Source organism: Gymnogyps californianus, chromosome 10 (assembly GCF_018139145.2).
Source record: "Gymnogyps californianus isolate 813 chromosome 10, ASM1813914v2, whole genome shotgun sequence".
NCBI classification, from domain to species: Eukaryota; Metazoa; Chordata; class Aves; order Accipitriformes; family Cathartidae; genus Gymnogyps; species Gymnogyps californianus.
Genome location: NC_059480.1, coordinates 7,578,087 through 7,601,932, shown reverse-complemented (window position 1 = coordinate 7,601,932; position 23,846 = coordinate 7,578,087). Strand labels below are relative to the sequence as shown.

Sequence of the window (23,846 nt, the reverse complement as noted above, 5' to 3'; positions counted from 1 at the left end):
TCCTGACACCTCCCCTTGGTGGGGTAGCTGCTGAGCTTCCTGCGGGTGGGCTGCGCAGCCTGGAACTCCTCTGTCTCCAGGCTGCGATAAAGGGCTGCAGTAAGGACTGCTGACTTGCACTTTGCTATTGTATGTCTTCAGTAGTTTTTCTACTTGGTATCTGAATATAGCAAAGCTCGGGGGGGGGGGGAGGGAGGAGGGAGGGAGGCCGTTATCTAGAGACCATTCAAGCTCCTTCTACACCTAGCAGCAGCAGCAGCTACCTCGTGGGACTTTCAGTTCTTCTTGTGATTGGACTGTGATGTTCAGTAGTCTGAGCAATGCTGTTTCCATTTTTTTTTTCTTAAATTCAGTAGCCTTTGTTAAAAATGGTGTTTCTTGAATATTTAAAAATCAGTATATTTAGACTTGCTCTTTGAAGGGGGTGTTAATCATGTGAGAGCACTTGCATGGCTTTAGGCACGGAAAATGGTGGGATTTTTCAAAACTGCTGGAAGGTTTAGGTACTCAATTGTCATTTGATTTTAACTGCTTCTCCTCCATCTCTTCTTCAATGAATACAAAACCAAATTGCTTCCAGTGGAAGGATACGTTTTTTTCATTAGATATTGAAGGTCATCATTTTAAAAGAAAGCGTTGTTGCACAAAGTATTTACATCAGTGGTACACTTCATACTGAGAATATGCTGTCCACAGAAATCCCGAAGTGGTGATTGTAGGCATAGTCATGATCTATGTGTTTGGTTTTTTGTTTTCCTTTAAGAATATTCTGAAAAATAGTTTTATTAGGGAAGGACAAAAATGGCTTGGAAGAAAGTTGCCTTTTGTTGTCTTTGAACACTGAACTAATTCCCCAAAATCTTGAGTTTATTTCCTAATTAAAGAAACTATTTTATGGTAGAAGCCACACAAAATTAAACAATAAATGCACAATGTTGTCAACGAGGACTGTATTACTTCACAGGTAAGGAAATGCTGTGACAGTCAGACCGATGTATAGCCAAGGAAATAGTTGGATTAAGTGTTGGGTAAAGGGAATTTTGAATTCGGAGCTTTGACTGTTTTGTAAGTTACTAGCTAAATTATAAAAGGTTTCTTGTTTTGAGAATTACTTTAAGGGTAGCTTGGACATACAGAATAATCTGTACTGATACTTTTGAAACTTTGTTTTCCAAGTTAAATATTTTAGACTCCTTTTCCAGAATAAGCTCTGCTACGTTCCTCGCCAAAGGCTGTCATGTGCTTTTGGCAGCAGAATCATTGTAGTGTTTTGAAGTGAATAGTTGCTTTAAAATAAAGTTCAAATATCAATTTGTTCATGCTAGTATTCCTTGCTTAGTGATGCCATTACATATAATTTTGTAGTGTATCCTGTATTTGACTTCATTTGGGTGAATTGTTGGCTCAAGTTAAAAATGATCCCAAAATTCAGAGTAGCTAACCTGGGGATTTAAGAGTTAAAACTGAAACCTGGTCTTTATGGCATTGTTTGTGTTGTATTATTTACTTTTCTGGCTGAGACACTTAGTTGAGGTTAAAATAGCCCATTAAAATTTAACTACTCCATTTGTTTGGTTATCTTAAAAGTTTATCCTTATTTAACCTGTAAAAAGATGTAGATATTTTTTCAGATTTGTGTAACATATTTGCATGGGGAATTGAGTATCTGTTCCCCATGGTTTATCACTAGTCTCCTTGGACTTAAATTGAGGATCTCGGCGTCTGATACTAGCACTTGCTGAATTTTTTCAAGGCCCTGGGAATGTTTTGGGGCTCCAGCTAGTTCATTTGGGCAGGGCCATTATTTTATCCTTTGCATAGGAAAGAAGCAGCAGCAGTATGCCCTTTGGGCACGTGTTAAACCTGAGACACTTGATAAATTAAATTCTGAGCTTTGATGGTTTCATCCCATGCTTTAGTGAAGTCCCTGTCTGTGGAGCACAGCAGCTAGGTGGTTATTTTGGGGATGTGACCCCGCAAGGAGGTTTAGGTGCATTATGTCATCTTGCTTTCATAAATTATTATGCAGCATAAAGAAACCAAAATACTATTTTCCCTATTGTTCTTGAAAACTGTTGTCAGGCATGTCAGAGATGCTAGAAGTTGTTTGAACTAAAGATGATGACATATCAAAGTGTATAAAAGACTGCAAATGTTGCCATCCTGACCTCATTTTGACTGTGTTGCTGCATATTAGTATTACACCTGGTTTGTGCCAGCGATTAACTGTGTCCCTGCACTTCAGTATTGTCAGTCTCTGATGCTGTTAACATCTAGGCAATACTTAGTGTGATATTCTTACTTCTAATTCAGAGTGTACTGATCATTCACTAAATATTTATATAGTCCTTTGGTTTTGATGTTGCAAGATAAAAAGGGTGTGTTTTCTATCATCTTTCGTATTCAAAGGCAAATAATGCATTGAGGCTGCTGATTGTTTAAAATGATTAAAACAGAAAATAAAGAGGTGCCTTTGTACTTTGGTCAGCGCTGACGTAACTGTTTCCAGTAGTCTAGAAAATCTTACACGTAGTTCATTGATGGCTTGTTTAGACTAAGATGCAGTGTTGTAAGTGCAATGATCATCTACCAAAGATGTGAGACTGTGCTCAGGAAGGATTTGTTACAACATGTATCGTATCTTATCCTTTGAGGTTTAAATATAACAAGATATATTAAACAAGCATGAGCATGAGACCTGGAATATGTACTGGTTGTTCTTCAGTTTCTTAACGTTCGTATTAATGATATTTGAAGCAAAATGTGTGGGTGGAGAGAAGGAAGAGAGGCTCGCCTGTGCAGTAACTCTCTTGGTGGCCGTGTACTGAAGCGCGGACGTAGCAGGAGGAGGGAAGGTGAGGAACGTTCAACAGCACAAGTTCTTGGAGGCGCACCTGGAGAAAAGGTGATTAATTTGTCAAAGGGACTAAGGCTCAGTATTCGTCAGGATTTAAAAATGAAATGGGGAGTGAAAAGAGACTTCATAGGCGGGGTGCACAAATGAAACTGTCAGAGTTGCTGCAATATACTTCTGTGATGCTCAGACTCCTGTGAGGAGTCAGCACTGACGTGGTAACATACCTTCCATCGCCTCAGTAAGCTGCAGTGGGATGGGAGAAAGTGCACGAGGCTGCTGCCTCGAATTCATGTCTAGGGATACAGTGGTCTTTTGGTTTAGAATTATTTTTTTTCAGTGAGCCACGTACAGCATTGATAATTGGCTTGCATTTCCTACTCTTAGACCCTGTAACAAGAATCAACAGTTTATTTTTACTCATATACACCTCTTTCTAGCAATGTTGAATGATAGTGCAAGAGAAGAAGAAATCCATATGTGCCAGGCCATCGCAGTCTGACTGCTGGAAGAAGACACCAAAGGGAAATTCAAGCTGAAACGTATCAACACTCCAGGGATGCGAGAGTGACTGATGAGCTAGCTTTTAATGCTGTATTCCATCCACATCCTGCTAATAGAGGACGTTGGAGCAGGAAGTCTTAATGAATACAGAAGCCAACCCTCTCCCTTTACTGCCTTTATTTTTAGATTTTATGTTTTCCCTGTGGTAAAATAGTTTGGAACTTGGGGGAGCTATGCCCAAGGTTGGGCAGAAATGTGACTTAGTAGTGAACTCTGCCTGGTGTGCAATTATTTGGGAGATGAAGGGAGACTATTCCTCTTTCCCTGTAGCTAGAGGTTGCTGCGATAGATTGGAATTACGTTACACCAACAACCAACCAGTGTGTGGAGGCCTGACATCCTGTTCGCTTCTGCAAATGGATGCAGATAGTGAATTAATGCAGAAGTGTTTTTCTTTTCATTTTGGGTATTGGAAAGAGTGGGAAAACCACTGCCTAACTCTGGCGTCTAAATTTAGATGTCTGAATTAGCAATGCAGGAAACATAGTAGTGAGTGTAGCAAGCAGCTCAGTTCCTCCGGAGCGCTGCTGGCAGTATAGACAACTTGGGCACTTAACTCATGCAGGCATCTAAACTGTGCAGAGCAGGCATCTCTTTACACCCATTGTGAAAAATGCGTGTGGGATGCTTCCTCTGGGTATCCTTACACCAAGGCATAACTGACATTTTAATATAACTTTCATCACAGAGTTCCCACTGAAGTGGTCTTCACAAGGGATTTTCTGCTTGTACTTTTTTTGATCTGAATATTTGCATATAGTGGGTTTTGCTTCCACAGCTGTTCTGTGTTTGGTTTCCTAAGTAGTAAGAAATGTGATATGCTGAAATCAAAGCTGAGCCTGATAGTCTATTGTATAAATATAATTGTAAGGGAAAATTCAAGCAGTTACTGTATTACAGCAAAGATGTGTGGGTTGATGGTCTTGGTAGAATTCAGTTCTTGCATTTAGGTCTCGTATGGTGCAAGAAGAATTTTTTATTATACATAATAATTGGCTTTTGAAATAAAGGGGATTATCTTTCATTTTAATCACTTTGCCTTAATAGCAGGGAAGAAAAATCATCGTTTTGTAGGAGTCCCAACTCTGTTCTCAGTGTTTACTAGAATGACATTGTAATTGAATTTTATATTTATGGGACTGATACTTAAAACTTGTCATTCTTGTGGGTTCTTACCTCTTCCCCCACTGTATATTAATCAGTTGTATTTTTAAAGAGTGTAAGCTTCTGTCCTGCTCGTCTTACCAAACAAAAATTCAGTAAACAATTTTTTGTGAAGAGAATTATTACTTCTATTGTAATTTTAAATGTGTAAATCTAATATTCAGCTATACTTCTCTTGTTAACATGAAGCATTATATAGTTGTTTCATATCCAGTATGTGAATAGCTTGTAAATAAATAACAAAAGTAGGTTTAAATTTCATGCCTGTACTTAGCAAAACTAATGGATGGTAATCAGCGTAATGGCTGATGATAGATTGTACTGTGCCAGCAGGGGAACTCGCGCCCAGAAAAAGTAACACGAGATCAGGAATGGCTAGAGACTGGTTGGTGAATGTGTTCTTCTCCAGATGCTTTCTTAATTCCTTCAATTAACTTGATTAAGCAGCTTAGCTTAAATAAGCAGAATTTGTGACTTGGAAGGTCTCCCATGTAGTATTTTCCCATTGCCTTAGGAATTAATTCCTTTAATATTTTTGTCTGTGTAAAGCAGGCAGCCTTGGTTGCTCCTGTGTCTTGCAGAGACATGAGATGGTGTATGCTTAGTATGAGAGGCACACACAGGGGTGTTTTTTTCCTCTCTGCAAGTGGATCTAGGCAGAAGTCATAAATCATAGTGATTTCCGCACAGTGCAATTGAATGGAGACTGAATACCTTATTTTTTATTAGTATTGGAAGCTCCCCCCTGCTTAGATCACTATGAATCCTTTGTCAACAGAGAAGAGCATGCCCTCTTTTCCCTTTGCCTTTTACTCTGCTTTGGAGCTGTGTTTTGTAGTGCAAGGTTAGCTCCGAATGCTGTCCTCTGATACCTGAGCTAGGTAGATGGTATATCTATGGTAGAGCCTGGCCAAAGCAGTGACTGAGAAGATTTTATACATGGGATTCTTTTTTCAAGAACGCTGTGTGCTGTGTTCCAGTTATAGCACGTTAAGGTGCATTTTCTCATTGCTCTTGGGTGTCTGTGTTGGCTGCAGCAGTGGCACAGTTCAACAAATATTTTTCCTCCTACACTCACCAGTCAAGTGGTTGCTCTCGTATTCTGACCACTGTTTTAAGGCAGCGGTTCCCAAGCAAGGGAATTCTCTTGGGGACCGCTTTAGAATATAATTACATTTCCTAATTGTACCACCAATGTCCTTACCGGGTAACCTGGTACATCCTCTTTCCTACCCAAAGGCTGTATCTTTACTGTGGTGTCATTAGATAGGGAATAGGGATAGGGATGTGTCGTGGTTTAACCGCAGCCGGCAACTAAGCACCACACAGCTGCTCGCTCACTCCCCTTGCCCCCCCCCCGCAGTGCGATGGGGGAGAGAATCAGGGGGGGGGGAAAAAAAGTAAAACTTGTGGGTTGAGATAAAGACAGTTTAATAGGACAGAAAAGGAAAGGAAAATAATAATAATAATAATAGAACATACAAAACAAGTGACGCACAATACAATTGCTTACCACCCGCTGACCGGTGCCCAGCCAATCCCTGAGCCGCAGAGTCCTCCAGCCAACCTCCCCAGTTTACATACTGGGTATGGTGTTGTATGGTATGGAATACCCCTTTGGCTTGTTTGGGTCAGCTGTCCTGACCTGTCCTGGTCACCAGCTCCCAGCTTCTGGTGCATTCCCAGCCTCCGCTGGTAGGGCAGCATGAGAAGCTGAAAAGTTCTTGACTTAGTATAAACACTGCTTAGCAACAACTAAAACATCAGTGTGTTATCAACGTTATTCTCATCCTGAATCCAAAACACAGCACTATACCAGCTACTAGGAAGAAAATTAACTTTATTCCAGCCGAAACCAGGACAAGATGTTAGGTAGGGAAGTTAGATGCACAGGGTTCCTGTCCATCTCTCTCTATTTGTTCTCCTTGAGGATGTCTTCTCCATTTCCAGTAAGGATGATGGTTATGTTGTAGTATCCTGTATTTTTCAGAGTACAGAAAAGTGGTCTCAGATGGAACCAATTTCTGTGTATCCTAGAGACCCTGATGGTTCTAGGGAACCCACCCATTAGTAACTACTGTAGCGCAAAAAGGATTGACTTCTGGGTATTGGGGTAGCCTGGAGCTCTGTGTGGCTCATCTCTCGTGTTTCCAGCTGCTGGCCCAACAAATTGTTGATTTCCAAATTATAGGTCTTTCAATCTGGTTCTGGCTTGCCCTCCAAGCAGGAATATGCCCTCAGCTCCACTGGTACATGGCCACAGGTTATTTTAAACAGTTTTCTGAATAAATACAAGTATTTCTGCAGTATTAGAATTTGCAATGTCTCACATAGATTGTCATTAAATCCATGCAGTAGCTTCAGAAATTGGGATCTATGTTTATAAGTATTTTTTTCTCACAAGGATTTCAGAGAGGACCCTGACACTACTTCTACCTTTTCTCCTTCCCTTGATAATACTGTTTTAATCAAAAGTGATGCCATGTTTTGATAATTACTGGTGAGTCTAAATTGGCATTGAACCAGGTATGTGCTACCTAATCAATGAAAGGTGGTGGTTGAGTGTGCTTCCATGATCTTTCTCTTTCCAGCAGTGCCAGGTGTGGGCTGCACTAGCCTTAAGAGCCTGTGCTGTGGAGTTGGAGGTAAATGTCTTAAAAGGATACGAAAACATGGGAAAAATATTAGAATGTTTTGGTGGTCTTCATGTATGCATTGGTTTCTTCCCCTTTCTCTATGTTGATTATGAGGGGAACATTAAAGGAGTTAGTGTGTTGGTTCTGGAAGTGTATGAGATGAATTCCTTCCTCTTCTTTCTCCTCTAATTTTGGACAAGATTCACTTTTATGTCCATTGCAAAAATGGGCATTTACTAGCCTTAATCTTATCCCAGTAATGAGCTCATCTGCATCATAGAATCTAAATTTAGTCAGGCAAATCCCACCTGTGGGGCCTGGTTAGTATTTGCAGTTGACTTTTATAATTTGGAAACAAATGGTCTTTCAGGAATCAAAGTGGACCAGTGCCTGTAGAGAAAATAGAAGCAGTGTCTACTGGTGATTAGTTGCAACAATGAGGCCTCTGGAGTGAGGTCAAGATGACTCACGTGGAAAAGAGCTCTGAAGGTGGGGAAGAGTCAAAGCCTTAATTCTTAAGAAGGGAAAACCCAACAGGGACACACAGATAAGGTCTTCCCTTCTGTTATGCAATGAGATGAGTTTGGTGTAGAATCTTGTGTGTTGATGACTAATGAAAGCTGGTTAGCTTTTATAAACCGGTCTTGCCTAACTATTTTGGGGATGTTTTGGCTTTTTGTGAATAGTTGAGTACTACTATGAGAGCGGATTTAAGTCTATGAGGAAGGCTTCATGATTAAGCAAGCCATATGTGGCTTCCAAGTGTTAAAGAAGCTAACAATGGGATGTACAGGGAAAGGAGGAATGGAAGGGGTGGAAAGGAGAGGGAGACTGGAAAGACCGGGATTGTAACAGAAAGCCCTTTACCATAAATCTGTGATGAAGATTATATGCAGGGCAATTGAAAATACCTGTTTTTCATTCCTTCCCTCACTGTGGAGGAAGATCTCTGTTCATGAGAGAGATTCTTCAGGTAGTTAGAAGCGTTAATAAACTTCTGGATTTTAACACTCCATTTAACTTCCATACTGTGTAAATTACTTTCTTCAAACTTGGCTCTATTTTTGATCTGTCTTTTCTGTAAATTGTAACAAAGTTAATGGTAAATATAAAAATGCATAACTGCTCTTGATCCCATGATTCTAGTAGCAATTTCCATGTCTGCACAATGCTTCTGGGAAATGTGTATGTCAGTTTGTCTTTGAAAGAATGGTTGGAACTTAAAATCCCTCAGATTTCTAGTATCTTTAGATACTCTGTTTTCTTAACCTGTTGGCCAAAGGGCTTGCTTTCCTCTACTGAAACTATTTGTAGTGTTTGTGCAGTATCCGATGTGGTTTTACATTCAACAGAGTGGCGTGGGTTGTATGTGACTTCCAGGTCTTTTGCAATAGTAAACCATAATTTGCTTGATAAATGCAAATTTGCATTTATGCTCATGTGGATACCTTGGTTAGATGTCAAATGATTCTGGAAGGATGTTTGTATTAATCAACTCAATTCTATCTGCCTGTGCTGTTCTTGAGGATGTGGTAACAAAAACAAGTCTAGCTCTGATAAAGTTGAAAAAAGAATAATTTTCCCAGTATTTCTTCAGGAATGCAGGACATATTGAGTGTGTTATGGTTTTATAACTCAATGGGAAAATTATTTTTTTTTTTTTTCTCCCTGGAGGTAGTCCCTTACTTTTAAAGATATTTCTAAATGTTACTTTTATTCTTTATTATGCTGGAAATCAAGGTGGTCTGTATATCCCAATGCAATCTAGCGTTTCACTTGTTTTTCCAGAATTAAAAACTCTGAAGAATTTTTTTTATATATATATTACACCTGTTGATGGAGCTCAGCTTGTGTTTACTGATGTGCTTTCTCTTTGTGTATAGGGCTGTTGATCCAAATTTAGACTGAGCATATTTTTCTTTAGGGCAAAGCAGGGGCCTGCCTGAGTTATTGGAGAATTGGCGTCTGGCAAATTTAGATGATGTCTTGAAGATTCTTTGCAATAATATCAAATATGGCTTTTTTGTGCAACGATTAATTGGAGCATGCTTTCTCAAGGCTTCCAGAATGTAATGCTAGTTATTTCAGTGACGGTACACCTTGAGGTTGAGTACCAGAATCTTTTTATTCCCATCAAAACTTGTATCCTGGTACAATTTTCTTCCAAATAATTTTCAATCTTTTTTTTTTTCCCTCTTTTCCCCCAATGCATTAAAGAATGAAATATAATTAGTAATTAATTGTTACAAATAAAATGCCGCTTGAAAGAAAATTCTCTGTGGAAGACTGCTTAGCAGTGGGAACTAAAGTGTGAAGTTATTTTGAGAAATACAGACCTTTCGTTTGAGCTTATAGATCATAGTCTGTGTTGAGACTCCTGTAGGTAGGCACAAAGCTGATTTATTTTTATCCATACCTCTATTAGGAAGTCTAGTGTGGGTTTTTAAAGTACTTCCCTGTGGTCAAAAATACCTGGAATTGTTGGCACTTGTAACATGAAATTCTTCTAGGATGTACACTGTTAGGTCAGTAGTAAAGAAATGTAAGTGCTATTCAGAGTAGCAACTTCTTTCACCGTGGCTTTTTCTAGTTGGAGGCCCTCTCTGATTTTAACACTGGAAACAGTCTGGGATACTTCTCTGTAGAACAGTATTTGTTTGAAAAGGCAGACTTTCTGCTTAATCTGGCTCTATGGCAATGAAAGATCCAGAAAGAAAATAACATTCCATGTCGCCTTCACCACTGCGAGACCCATCCTGGGTTCTCACCAAGGTGTCCCTTGTGTCTTCAGGAGGAGTCACAGACTTTTGACCTGGGGACATAACTGGCTGTAAATCTTCAACTCCTTAAAGCCCTGTGGCCTTTCCCAGCCTCTCCTGCATTACCAAGTGCCCTATTTCCTAAATTAATAGCAAACACAAACGAAAATACTACTCTTTAAAATGTGCGTAAGGAAAATCAATTTTGTTGCTTAGAGCTCAGGCGGTTTGTTTCTATGATATTACTTTCTCCATCATCTCCATTTGTCTGTGCCATTTTTCTCTACTGACAGATGGGCTTTGGCAGAGGTGTGTGTTTAAGACAGATGAAATTCATTGCTATTGCTTAAAAAATGTGTTGAGTTTTTTTGAGAAATTATTTATTTAACAGGAAGTTGATTTGTCTTTTTGTTAGCTCTCAAAAGCTGTTCGTTTGTCACCTCACCTGGGAAATACAAAATCATCTGCACAATCTGAATTTGTGATGATGCTCCCTTAACATATGTAAAGTGTGTTTAGTTTCTGTTCTTTGAAAGAAGTCACTTTAGAAACTGCAGGACTGATGAAGCATTGCTTCCTGGATTTGTGTCTTGTGGCTGACTTGACGTGAAATCTTTAGGACACTTTGCTTGCAGTTACAGCTTTGAAGTGAGCTCATTCTCTTCTGGGTTCCTTGGCAAGATGTGAACTCACAGCCCAGCCTGGTCTTCCGTGTGGTCACTTCCAAGATGTCTGTCCTCTCCCCAGCTGCCTTTCCTGTAGGAACATAGTTATCTTTGAGCCTGCTGCTGTTCCGTCAGATTTGGCTGATGGTGGCTATTGACTGAAATAGTTAGGGGGGAAGGGTTAGGAGGGATGCAGATGGTGTGATTGTGTAAGCCTATTTTCCTATTAAACAAAAGAATACGCTTTTGTTCAGGATCAAACTTGTTCTCGTGTATTCATCTCCTACATGTTTGTGCAAGTACAATGGCTGGGTTCCCTCCAACCCTGCCCTCCCCCTCTTCCAATGCAATCCTGAGTGGAGGGAATGGGCCTAAGCCCCGTGTGCGTTTGTGGCTTCCCTACAACAGATCACCCACGGTTTGTCCAAGACGGCCTTTTTGGGTGTCTATTCTGCATCAGTCTGTTCAACTCACTGTAGGGGGAAGAGTATCTTCAACTCTTGTCTGTTGTGTTTGGCCAGAGGCACTGTATGTTTTTGTCACTGGAGTTTGGCAGCACTGTTGGAAGTATTAAAGTCATCCATGTCAGATCAGCAGCTGCCTCTAATGGGCTGCTTCGGATGGAGCGTCCGATGGGTTTGCTTCTGGCCCACCAACAATGAGAGCATCGGACAGGTATTGTCTGTATGCTGCTGCTTCAATTCAAATTAGAATTAAACAAATTAAGGCTTAGAAGCAAAAGAAGACGACAAAAGTATTCTGCCCATTCCAGGAGCATTGCAAATTTTAAGCTGTTAGTGAATGTCTTTTTATAAATGGTACAGAGGCTAAGCACTAGAATCATCCACTGCAAAACTTATAGACAGGCACTGTGAGAGTGGAGCCATCTCTTGTAGAGTCTGGTAAGTCTGCAACAGCCTTGTGATGCTGTAGATGCCTGCAGAGCTGCTGTTAGTGGGTGTTTCTCCTTACCCCCATCCTCATCATGATACTGCCCCTAGAAAACCAGTGGTAGACCTAGGCTCCATCATGATTTACAGAGACTCACAAGGCTTGGAAAACGTTGACACACATAATATGCTAAGACTGAAGCTTGAGCTAAGGGGCCAGATTTTCACTAGAGCATGTTATTACAGTTTCTGCAGTTGCAATAAAACTCTGGTGAACAATTGTGTCAAGCTAGAGGAGCTCTCGTCTGTCTGATTGTCACTTTCTACCATCTTTGGACCTTCCCTCAGTCCGCTCAGGGATCATCTCTGGCATGTCCCCTGGGATGTGCTGCTGGCTAGACTGAGGGATGGTACTTTCCAAGAGTCTTTTTCTCATCTATGGCTTTCTAACTTTTCTTTCGTTTTAAAGGCCGACTGGCTCCACTGTACATTACAGCAAAAGGAACTGCAGCAAAAGAAAGGTAGTGGGAAGGTATTCGGCCACATCCAAGGTCATCGTTTAATTAATGTTCTGTTTTTGAAATTGAAGCTGTAGGGGTATTGATCCTCTACAAAGCTGTGGAAGTAAAATGTAAAATAAATTGTCTAAAAAAGTGTTAGGCTAGTGAAAAGTAGTAATGACTGGAGAGAAATTGCAATATTAAAACTTAATTATTCCTTGGGCTTTAAATCTCACATAGTCTGACACCTATTGGTATTACTTACTTGGTGAAGCATGGCTGAGTAGAAATGTAAAATGGCAAATGATCCTGTAAAATGCAAAGTGGAGCTGAAAACATAATTCTCAATTTAGTGTTAAGCCTTTTTCATGTGTTAATTTGCTCTTTTAATATAACCCTGATACTTGAATATTCAAAATGGCTACATCAGCCATTCGGGAAAGACAGGAAAGTATTCACTGTAACAGAAGGGTGGCTGAAGGATGAAAGGTGCGTGATTTTGTGCCAGAAGGGTGAGGAAGATGGAGGCAGAAGCTCATGACTGTACTGAATTTAGACATGAAGTTCAGCTGTGCCCCTTAGGGCAGCTTGAAGTGGCTGTGGAAACTTGCTCCATAGTTTGGGCTGCTGCCTAAATAGATGGTTCTGCCTTTCAGATTTTTATTTTTTTTCTCTCTCTTTCTTTATGCCAGAGCAAGTGTTTACATGACTGTCTGATGTGCCAGATCAGAGGGCTTAACCACCTGAAAATAACCTGGCAAAATAAAATACTAGATTTTGCCCACTTTAGTTTTCTGAGGCAGACCCATCTCAAAGCCATTTGAATGCCGGTGGCTGCAAGACAAAAGGGAAGAATGAATAGGAAGGGGTGGTAGAAGGGATGTAGCAGCTTGAACATCTGTAAGCTTATGGTAATTGTTGAATCACGTGGGTATTCCTGTTAAATACCCTGAAAAGAACGTAAATGTTTCCTTTCAGTAACTTTAGAAATGGAATGTTGCTGTCGTAAAAAGTACTTGCATAGTAAAAAAAGTAATTTTTATTGTATTATGTTACTATATTTGTTTTTCAAATTACATTGCTGTATTCTACCTGAGAAGTCATTATGCAAAAAACCTGTTTACAGAATTGAAGTGGTTTTTTATCATCTTCCGTGTTTCTTCAGAGTATAAGTGTTTGCATCTAAAACCAACTTTCAGTACCAGAGAGGCGAATTCCAGAAACACATGCAGAGAGACACGGAAGGCGTAAAACCAACCCAAAACCTCAAATCAGCTCTGTTCCAAAGTACAGTAGATGGAAGTATTTAAAAATATACATTCTGCTGTATTCATAGCTACTCAAGATTCTTTCTGAATTCTTCATCATATGACTAAACTGCTTCTAACTCTGGTGCTACAGATGGTGTGGTATTTCAGATTATTCTAATTCCAAGCAGCTAAATGCACAGTCTGTTTTAATAACAAGCTTATCTTGAATTTTGAAACAATTACATTTTTGTAACATTACAAAACAAGTTACTCTTTACGGAGGAATGTTCTTGGGATTTTCAGGATTTGCATTCCTTTCAGGAATTGAAGAAGTCCTGACTTACTGCTGCATTGTTCATCCCACACGTTAAATGTCATTTGCTAAGTGTGCATGCAGCGTAAAATTTTATCTGTAGCACAGGATAGTTTAGAGTATCCAAGCATTTTTGGCTCGTTACATTGTTACAGTATATTCCCAGTTTGACAAAGGAAGCCAACATTGTTGATTTATTGCCCATTTTGAACGATGTTGGATACCAGGATCTGTAGTTTAATCCAAACTGGCCAATCTTTTTAGGGTGCCAAAAATGTGCTTAATTCATTGTCACCCTCAAAACAGCGTTGTCATGGTTATGTAGCTGTTTGCACACTGGGAACATAGTTGATAGACACTGGGCCTCATGCCTTTGCATTGTCTGGGTGGAGGTAAAAGTCCGTGTTCTTGAACTTACAAACCCTTCTTCATCAACTTGCCCAGCACAGCAGAGCTGGTGTTTTTCTTCTTCCTATTCCTCCTGTAGAGACGTTAGGACCAGGGTTAGATTCAAACACTTAAGGTATCCGTTCTGTTCAGGCATTTGGGGAATGAACAATTTTGCCCATGGAGAAGAGGCCTTGGTTCAGAGCCTCCTGTTGCAACTCTCTTAGCATACAGGAGTCCTTGCTTGCTGGTGACAAAGCCCAGGTCGTCAGGGGAGGTGGCAGTGAGGTCTGGCTGCAGGAAGGAAAAAACCCAACGGGGGTCAATAGCAAAAAGGGTGGGAACTGCTGTGTAGAAGTTTGAAATGCTGGTAGATAGAGGCATCACCTTCCCAGATTTTTCTGATAGACAATTTCACTGGTCGGTATCGTCAGTTGGGACTCACCTAGCTTCTTCTCACTTTTTTGGTAAGTGTCAATTTAGCAGAATTAACTTAAGCCTTAGCACGTTCTTTCTGTAGTTTTGAATTGCGTTTATGTGGTGTCATTTCTCATGTATGTTTTTCAAGCTTTCTGCATGTCTAGTTCATAATCCAGAGGGAAATATAACTATGAATGCTGAAAGCTGACTTTGCAGAAAGCATGTTTCTTTTATCAGCAGTTATGTTCTACTGATGCCAACATACTGAATTGTTAAAAAACGCACCCTATTTAATTACAGCAAAGTGATGTCCCAGCAAGCCTTTCTCTGTTAAGTATAATTTGTGTTTTTATTGTGAATAATTTCCCTAAATATTTTGGCAGTCTGCATGAGGACACTGCTAAGCGACGTTGACACACTTTTCCTGTTTGGAGTTGGCTTGTTCTTATACAGTATGTTTAATTTAATCATCATATCCTGACAAAGCATGGCATGAATGTGAAACTGTGAGACGGAAATAATTTAGGTTACAAAAACTAACAGTCTTCTCAACCAGAAATTTCCAGTTGCTGAAGAAGTGTACTCATGTGGTGGTGGTTCTCTTCCCATGAAAATGCTACTTTATTTTCCACTTTATCACAGGAATAACAGATGAAATTTAGTGTTTCAGTTGTAGTCACTAAACAGGTATAACGGAGAGGCTATATATTAAGCCAGATTGAAATATTTTCCTATTTCCTAACTCTTGTAGTGGTCTGAAATTACTGGAAGAGCAAAGCTTTGGGAAAACCTTCAAAGGAAAACTATACAGTGAAAATGCATGTTCTTTTAATTTCAGAATATTTATGTGTCTAGTGAGAAGATACAGGCATGGAAATCTAAGTTTCTCTAAGTATTATAAGATTACACAAACTCGCAGCAGTTGAATGACAGTGCTGTGCTTTGGCAAGTTTTTGTTAATTCAGGAGATGGTAAGAAGGTTTTACAACCAAATATTTCTGTAAATGGATTGAATAGTACATAATCTGAAAGGAACAATCTTCCATCCTTTCAGGTCGACCCACAGCTTTTAGTAATCCTGTGTGGTGTAGCCATCCAGTCCTGCAGACAGGAAGCCAGTTCGGGGCACCTTTGCCAGATGAATGGATAGTCGTTCCGCTTCCCCTTGTGAGCATTGGGCTCGGCTTTCCCGACAGCCTCTGGTGTGCGGTGACTGTGCAGCTCCGTGGGGAGAAGCTGCCTGGACATCCTGACAGTAGTGGTGTGAGTGTGACGTTTCCGAGGCTTCTGCATTGGAAATGTGATGTTACCTGTGGAAGTAGGGAGGGAATGTTTGTCAGTGGAGGCGCCCTGGGCCCTGGTAAGCTGCGCTCCTCCAACAGCAGCTTCTGACGGGGTGAAGGATAAGGTGATGCCTCTGCTGCCATTCCTGGCCTCAGTGTGGGTCTCTGCCATCTGCTTGGTGTAAATGGACAGGATGCAGGCAAGAAAAGGGAATAGATGATCTTGGCTTTGAGACAGGTCGCTCCTGCAAGCAACCGACGGGACCGTTGTGAGCTGCCAGGAGGACTTTCTGCTTGAGTCGCTCCCTGTGGAGCTCACGTTAATGTTGCATGGGTTGTGAGCAGGAGGCATGCATTGCAACCCCTCGCTGCCTGCTCATATAAAGTTTTCATGTCAGCTACTACTAAGCATCAGCAATCAGAGCTGTTAGATCACAGCCAGCACGAGGTTACAGCTTTATTGCTGTACTGGTACAAATGATTAAATGTTGACTTTTTTTTTTTTTGCATTTACTTGTTTAAGTCCACTGATACTTGAATGAGATTAGTATGGCTATAGTTGGCCTTCTAGTAGAAGCTGAGAACAACTACTAGCTGCACAGAACTGAGATGCAAGAAAGTGTAATATGGTGGGTAGGAGAAAGTATTTGATGAAAAGTAGCTTTTGAGCTGTACCGCTGCTTAGGAACTGCTGCATCTTGAATGCATCAGTAACTGTAAGATTTTTACACTGTTGTTCAGTCCTATGTCCATACAAAGCTACTTGGCAAAATGTTACATTACATGATTAAATTATGTGTTGCCCATGTATGAAGAAAGACCTAATATTGTAAGATACAGTTTAAACTGAAGTAGTTACTAAGCACATCCCAGAGTAAAGGCACAGTTGTGCCTGTATCAAGGTACTTATAACGATGCATTTTACTCCTCTGAATTACTGATCTATTAGCAGTCTATTTATGTTACAGTTTGGCGCACATTAGGAGGAATGTCTGTGGCTTGCCAAGTGAGTCGCTTCAGTGTTTATAATCTCTTGGTGATTTGCCAGGTAAACGTCTGGGCCAAGTTTAGTTTCTCGTGATCAGGAAGCGATACAGGAGGATGCACTGAGGACTTCCTCGGCCGTCTCCCCTCAGCGCTCTGACAGGAATGTGGCAATTGTCTTGTGCTTTAAAGAGGAAATTTTCAAAGGCATGTAGAGCTAAATCTCATATAGAAATCACTGAGGTTCCCTTTGAATGTCTGACATTTTCCCTTTTCATATCCTTCTTTCAAGCTCAAATAATCAAGTACCTGTTTAAAAGGAACTTACCCAATCCCTGAGCATGTGTCCTCCTAGGAAAGCTTGCTTACCTGATGACATTTGTTCCCTGTTGCTTCCCTGTGTGTATATTAGCGTCACTATTTCATTTCCCCCAGGATTATTAGTGTGGAATAAAGTATTGAACTTGCGTCGGTGGGCCAAATTTGCTGTTGTACCTTTGAAACAACCTGGAAATGGCAAGCATCAACTTAAATGTAATTACTGTTTAAACTTTCAGATTCCTTTTACGTGGTTTGGAAAGAAGGAAGGAGGATCATTCAAGCTGATCTCACATGGGGAGCTCCTGTGAATCATTCTGAATCCTCCTGCAAGTGTGATACGAGTGGCTTGGGGGCTTATGTTTAATTTTGATTTTTAAAGATTAAAATCAGGTGCAAAGAGGTGGTTGTTTTCTGCTCAGGTGTGTGCATATACCCATGTGGGACCAGCCATCAGAAAATAGTATTTTTATACAGTAACTTGATTGTCAAATCCATGTGACAGTTAACTTTTTACTTTCTTTTTTTTTTGGAAAGAAAACTTTCACATAACACAAGCGTTGTTTCATTTCTGTATTTAATACATGCAGAAAACACTTTAGATGGTATTGGCCATTGTAAATAATATAAGGACTTCATTCACTTCTAAAACATGGTTGGATGGTAAATTTTACAGGTGTTCTTTTCCTAGTCTTCTCTTTTTATTTCCTTCTATTGTGAGTACGTGTTTCTTACTCATCTTCTTTCAGAAATGATCTTTGCAATGGGACAGTATATCTGGGGTGGAAGTTCTTTAAAAGGAAGAACATGGACTTGTGACTTGCCAAGTAAAGTCTTGCAAGACATTTTTTGCAAGACATTTATGCCCCTGTCTGCTGTTTGGTGCTTTATGAAAACCAACTGTCACCTAGGCTCCTCAGGCTTTTGAGAGTCTGGTGATTTTTGCTGCTGCTTGAAACACTTCATCACTCTGTCAGTAAATAAACAGAGTGGGTCTACTCAGCTATGTTCGAGCATTCCTGGACTTGGCACTTATCTTGCTAGAAGACAGAAGTATGCCTGCTGGTGCAGATACTTTATTTGATCCCATGTCAATCATCTACTTGAATTTATAGGACTTTGTCTACATTTTTATTCCTTTACTACTTTTAGAGGTTCTTGGCTTCCCTTTGCACGCTACCTGAGCTCTAAAATGTGAATGAACCTAACTTATCCAGGCTGCAAAGAATCTTTCCTGGGTGCTTTTGACCACTTCCAGCTAAATTCCCATGTTTGTCTATGGAAGCACAGAAATAATACATTTCAAAATCATGTATTCCCCTTAATGTGTCTTACTGTGTTCCAGTCCTTCTCATCAGCCTAATACTGAAATACAGAAAACATGGATTAGCCAGCTGTCCAGTAGCATGAAGAACATATCCAGTTGTAGTAGCTGCCCATAAGAAAAGTCTGCCAAAGAACTGAAACTGCCATTCTTCATTTGTCCTTCCGTGGCTCCTCTTCCCTCATTCCTTCTCTCTCTTTTCTTTTTTTTTTTTTTTAGCTCCTTTATAAAAAAACTAAAACTTGATGAATTTTTTGTTTTTCTCTTTTATTTAAGGACAGGGTATGTTAAAAGGAAACATTTACATCTTGCAGCCATTTGCTGTTGGCTGCATTTGTTTTAATAATGGCACAGAAGCTGAAGCCCTCTGTCGCCAGGGCCCAGGGAAGAGAACAGCTAGAAATAAAAGGAGATTCTGACATAGTGCGTATTTCTAAGACTACGAAACAAAAGCGTAAGTGAAAGTGAAGCTACTGCTGAACGTGAAGTTTATCACTGTTGCTGGAGGATAGTGTACGCCTGCTTCAGGACCGCTGTGAACTTGGCCAGACAAAATAGGTGGAAGGGCAGAAGGTGGGGAATGTCTGCATCCTATTATGAATTGGAGGAAATGACTGTCTGCACTCTGTACGCTGGTGGGCTCCGTATCCTGCTGGCAGGCTGGTTAGTGCTGTAGGATACTGAACAAAAAGTGGTGAATTGTCAGCTTTGGTGTTTAAAATAACTGCTAGGGATGAGAAGTTGTTCTTTAAAAATGTGCTGTGGGTTTTCTGTTGGCTTTCTTAAACTAACTGGAAACTTTCTGCTTTCTTTCAGGAGCATTTTTTCTCTGAAAACATTGCTGCTAAAAAGCTCCAAACAGGAGAAGTAAATCCAGTCAGCTTGTCAGGTCACTGGCTCAGTGTAAAAGTGCTTTCATGAGGTAACGTTGGGCCAAAGTCAACTTTTCTTTCTCCTTTGTAAATCTGCAGCCAAGCAATGGGCCAGAAAATCTCAGGGAGCATAAAGTCTGTGGATGTGAGGGAGCCCCCTTATAGACCTGTTAAACGAGAGCTGAGAGGCCCGGATTTTTGCAAGCCAGCGCGACTGGACATGCTGTTGGATATGCCCCCTGCCAAGCTGGAGGTCCAGTATAAACATGCTTGGAACAATGAAGATCGCTCCTTAAATATATTTGTAAAGGAGGATGATAAACTGACATTTCATAGACACCCAGTTGCCCAAAGCACAGATTGCATCCGGGGCAAAGTCGGCTACACGAGAGGCCTGCATGTCTGGCAAATTCACTGGCCCACGAGGCAACGGGGAACTCATGCTGTCGTGGGCGTCTCCACGGCCGAAGCTCCGCTGCATTCAGTGGGATACACGTCATTGGTTGGTAGCAATAGTGAATCGTGGGGCTGGGATCTGGGACGCAACAAACTCTACCACAATTGTAAAAACCAGCCTGGGGTCACGTATCCTGTCTTTTTGGAACCGGATGAGTCTTTTGTACTCCCAGACTCCTTACTGGTGGTTTTGGATATGGATGAAGGGACGCTTAGCTTCATGGTAGATGGACAGTATCTTGGAGTGGCCTTCAGGGGACTAAAAGGGAAAAAACTTTACCCCATAGTCAGTGCAGTTTGGGGGCACTGTGAAATTACGATGAGATACATCAACGGACTTGACCGTAAGTGTTACCATATTTCTCCATTACACTGTCTTTCTACTTTTCTCATGTAGGATTTTTTTTCTTTATCCTTTTGTTGTGAACAGAGTGTGCTGGCGGGGAGTGGACTGTCCACTGTGAGTAGATTGCATCCCATAGTTACTGCCCACAACTAATATCTGTCAGTTGTGTCTTGTAATGATGGTATGGGTTGTATCAAAATATCTTCCCTTTTGGCAAGCAGAGTGGCAAGAAGTCTGTGTCCAAAGAAAGTGAACAGGCTGAGAAAAAAGATCTTGAGAAACTTCCTGGGTATATTTAACAGTGAAACTCTTGTTTACTGGAGGATATGTTTTAAATCTGTGGTTTTCAAATGGGATTTGTGGATACTGTAAAAATTTCCTGTAGTAGTGGGAACTCTTACATGGTGTGCATAAACATACTTGAAGTCAGGCCAGTAGGCTTTCTTTCCATAGTTGCCTTTCCAGGACCCTCAGAAGCAGCTGTGGATCCCCAAGAATCCGGGAGCTCAGGTCGAATACTGCTTTCAGCAGTTTTTCTGAAAGAGAGCTCTGTTCCTTAGTTCATTTCAGAAGGTGCTCTCTCAGGGTATTTTCTTCTCCAGAAATACGGGTTTTTGGATACGCATTAGCTATTTTTAATCTAAAAGGGCAATATGAAATTAAATCGTTATGTAGTAAGGAGCAGCATGTTGCTGCTGTCACCTTGAAGTAGTAGCCCACCAGAAGATGAGTTGCAGAACTGGGTCTTGTCCAGTTCTTCTCACTGCTCAGGAAGACGTGTGCTCTGCCAGGTCCGTACACAGCACAGCATATGTTCAGTCATGCCCCGTTATCTACAGTCAGCTTATTGGCTGCTGTGAATTGGGGAATGGAAGGCTGAACAAGGTAGCAAGTGGAATTTTGTTCTTGTTTAAGGCTATATTATCTGAGCCATAGGAGGAACCATGAATATAAACATATAGATTTAACAAAAATAGATGACTGAACAAAATTTTCATGGTTTTGGGGCTTTATGAATGGAACTTGGTCTTGTGTGGTCTTGTATTATTCTAGAGAATAATAGCAAGTGTACAACACCTGCCTTTCAATTAGTAATTTCTAAAGGAATTTACTATTCTTTTCAATTAGGATGGGGTGGTCTAATTTTTTCCTGTCAAAAATTAATTCTCTGCTCATTAGCCTTACATCTGACATCCAAAGTAGAAACATAATTAAATAATTTGACCCTGTTTAAGATTGCCTTTTCATAAACATTTGTAATGAGCACTGGGGGAAAGAATCTTTGTCCACAGAAGCCCTGCAGGTTATTACAGCCAGATGCTAAATGGCAGCTTCCTGAGTGTTTTCATGCAGGGGAGCATTGGAGGATCGTAAGTATTTTGCAATTACTCTGACATTGCAAAGAGTGGTGTGCTGACAGCTTTTTTTTTTTTTTTTTTCCCCTTCTTTGGAGAGTGGTGGGGGAGAGATACTTTTGCAAACTGAATATTTGTGTGCTAAAGCAGTTTGTATAATACTGGGAATATCTGCCAAATGAAGCAAAGTACAGCTCGGCTTGGTCCACCACGTCCACACAAGAGATCGTTCTGCATTCCTTTTGTAGCCTTCACAGGGCTGCTCAAGGGAGCTCTAGAAAGATGAAAACACAGGAGGAGGATGTGAATGAGTATGGTAGAAATTATAAAATAAAAGGGGCTAAGTAGAGAAGGATAGCTGTGGTCTGTGAGATGGCAGAGGGAAAAATTCCCATCCGGTTTCTCGTGGGATAATTTTGCTGGAAGAGGCAGGATAGCTTCCTAAACTATCCCTGAGAAAGTCGAAGTAGTAGGGTTTTTTTTTAAGCGTGAACCCATGGCTAAAAGTAAACTTGTAAACAAAACTTTTATGTAGGCCTGAGTGTTAATCTGATCGTGTGAAGGGGAGGTTTAAAGCCACTTTGCTGTGGGGCAGTTTGACATCCTGGAATCACATCATTTGTTATCACATGTTCACTGATCCATTACTGTCCTGCAACAAAAACAGCATTCAAGACACCGAAGTAGCTTGTTTAGCTAGTGCTCTAAAGCAAACACCTTCTCTGCTCTGCTAAAAATTTCTATCCAGCCAGCCTTTGTGTAGCAGTGCAAGTTTGGTCGTGGCACTCTTCATGTTCACTCTCATAGCACTTAATATTACAGGTTTTTATAATTGTTTGTTCTTGGGAAAATCGGAGTAGATCTTGAAGAACAGTGAGATGCTCATGTTGCATTCACAAATTTAAATACATTTGAACATACATATGGGGGGGGAGTTTTGTTGTTTGCTTGCTGTTTAACCTTACAAATTCTCTTTTTTTTTTTTTTTTTTTTTTTTTTTCCTTCCCTAGAAGTATCTCCTACTGCTCATTGCAGCTTTTAGTAGATCTGGCAATAGTAACTTAGCTGTTCTTGAAACTGTGCTGTCAAACAGTGACTTGTAACTTGCTGTTTAGTGATTGATTGTTATGGCTCAGAATGCATACCACAGCTTGCAATGGTTGTTTATGTGGTGTCTTACAGAGCAAATGGAGACCTCAACTGCAGGGATTTCTAGTGTTTTCAATAGTTGCTGTTTAAATAGAAGATCTCTGAATACTTTAAAGGCCCGTGTATTTCAGTTGCCTGGCAAAGAGTGAAAGGCTTGCAGGAATGGAAGAGTGAAAGGATCAAATGATGGGCTTGTGCAGCTGCAATGAACTTAAACATATGTCGTAGTGGTATAGAGACGATGCAGACTTTGAAGTATGTTAATTACTGCATAGATGGCAGAATCATAGAAGGATAAGGCTGCAGGTCAAAGATCAAGAACCTGTGTGCCCCTGGGCTCTGGATATTGCTCCTAGAATAATGCTGTAATTAAAATCAATTGTAGTTCTTCCAGCTGCATCTGATACCCAGAGTATTCTGCTTCAGAAGCTACTTTGAGCATCACACGATGATGTGCTGTGACTTTCACAAGACAGTTTTTTCACTCACATTTGAGAGACTCAGAGTTGCAAATATTTGTCAGGGTTTGGGAGGGAAGGCAGGGGGACAGGATGGAGAGTGCCCATCATAAGCACATTGAGTTCTTCCCAGACAAACTTCTTTGATCAAATGCTATCAGTATTTACCACACTGATGTTTGCCCAGTGCCTAAGTTTTACAGAATTTTACATCAGACATCTGACTCATTGCCTATTGCAATAATTAAAAAACCCAAATAACATAAATGCCGTATATGTTATTTTTCAGATGCTCTTTTCATCAGGGTACGTGCATGTTTAAAAAAAGCTAGGCTATTTATATCTGTTGTCTGATGAGGAGTCCTGAAGACTATTTATAGACTGGAACAGAGAAATAGCGAAACACTTTTGTGTAAATGTACATTGCAGATCATGACTGATACATTAGTACTTGTGTGTTTAAACAAAGCGGTGGGAGGACAATGTAACAGTGCCGTGGTGGAAAACTTGGTCATTGAGTAGGTGAGTTGAATGCAGTGATTTATTTTGATCTTTAAAAATACCTGACAGAATAGTCAGTGTTTTGACTTCCAGAAGTCAAAATACTTTTTATAAGCGTGCATTACAGGTCCAGCTCTGCCCTGTTCTGAATAGGTGTGGAAGAGCAAAGCAGATGGTCTGTGTTCTGTATATAATAATAGGTGATCCATAGACATGGAATTTGATAATACAACTCATAGGTACAAAATTTAGAATTTAATATCTTCCTAGGCGGGGAGAAGGCAGGAGGAGGCTGCAGAAAGATTTTTCCAGCCATCCTTGTGTTGTGATAGCGTAGAGTTGGTTGAAATGAAATACTGAGTGCTGGCAGGAGGATTTGTGAGGCTCTGCTGGTCTTG

The 23,846-nt window shown here is 40.5% G+C and overlaps 1 protein-coding gene across 1 annotated transcript in view; it reads left to right on the top strand.

Moving 5' to 3' along the window:
• Positions 1–23,846, top strand: part of SPSB4 (splA/ryanodine receptor domain and SOCS box containing 4) — a 92,654-nt gene that overhangs the window by 5,226 nt on the left and 63,582 nt on the right. The window contains exon 2 of the mRNA XM_050902518.1: positions 19,128–19,983. Coding sequence (XP_050758475.1) covers positions 19,290–19,983 — 694 coding nt within the window. The 5' untranslated portion in view covers positions 19,128–19,289. The remainder of the gene's footprint in view (positions 1–19,127; positions 19,984–23,846) is intronic.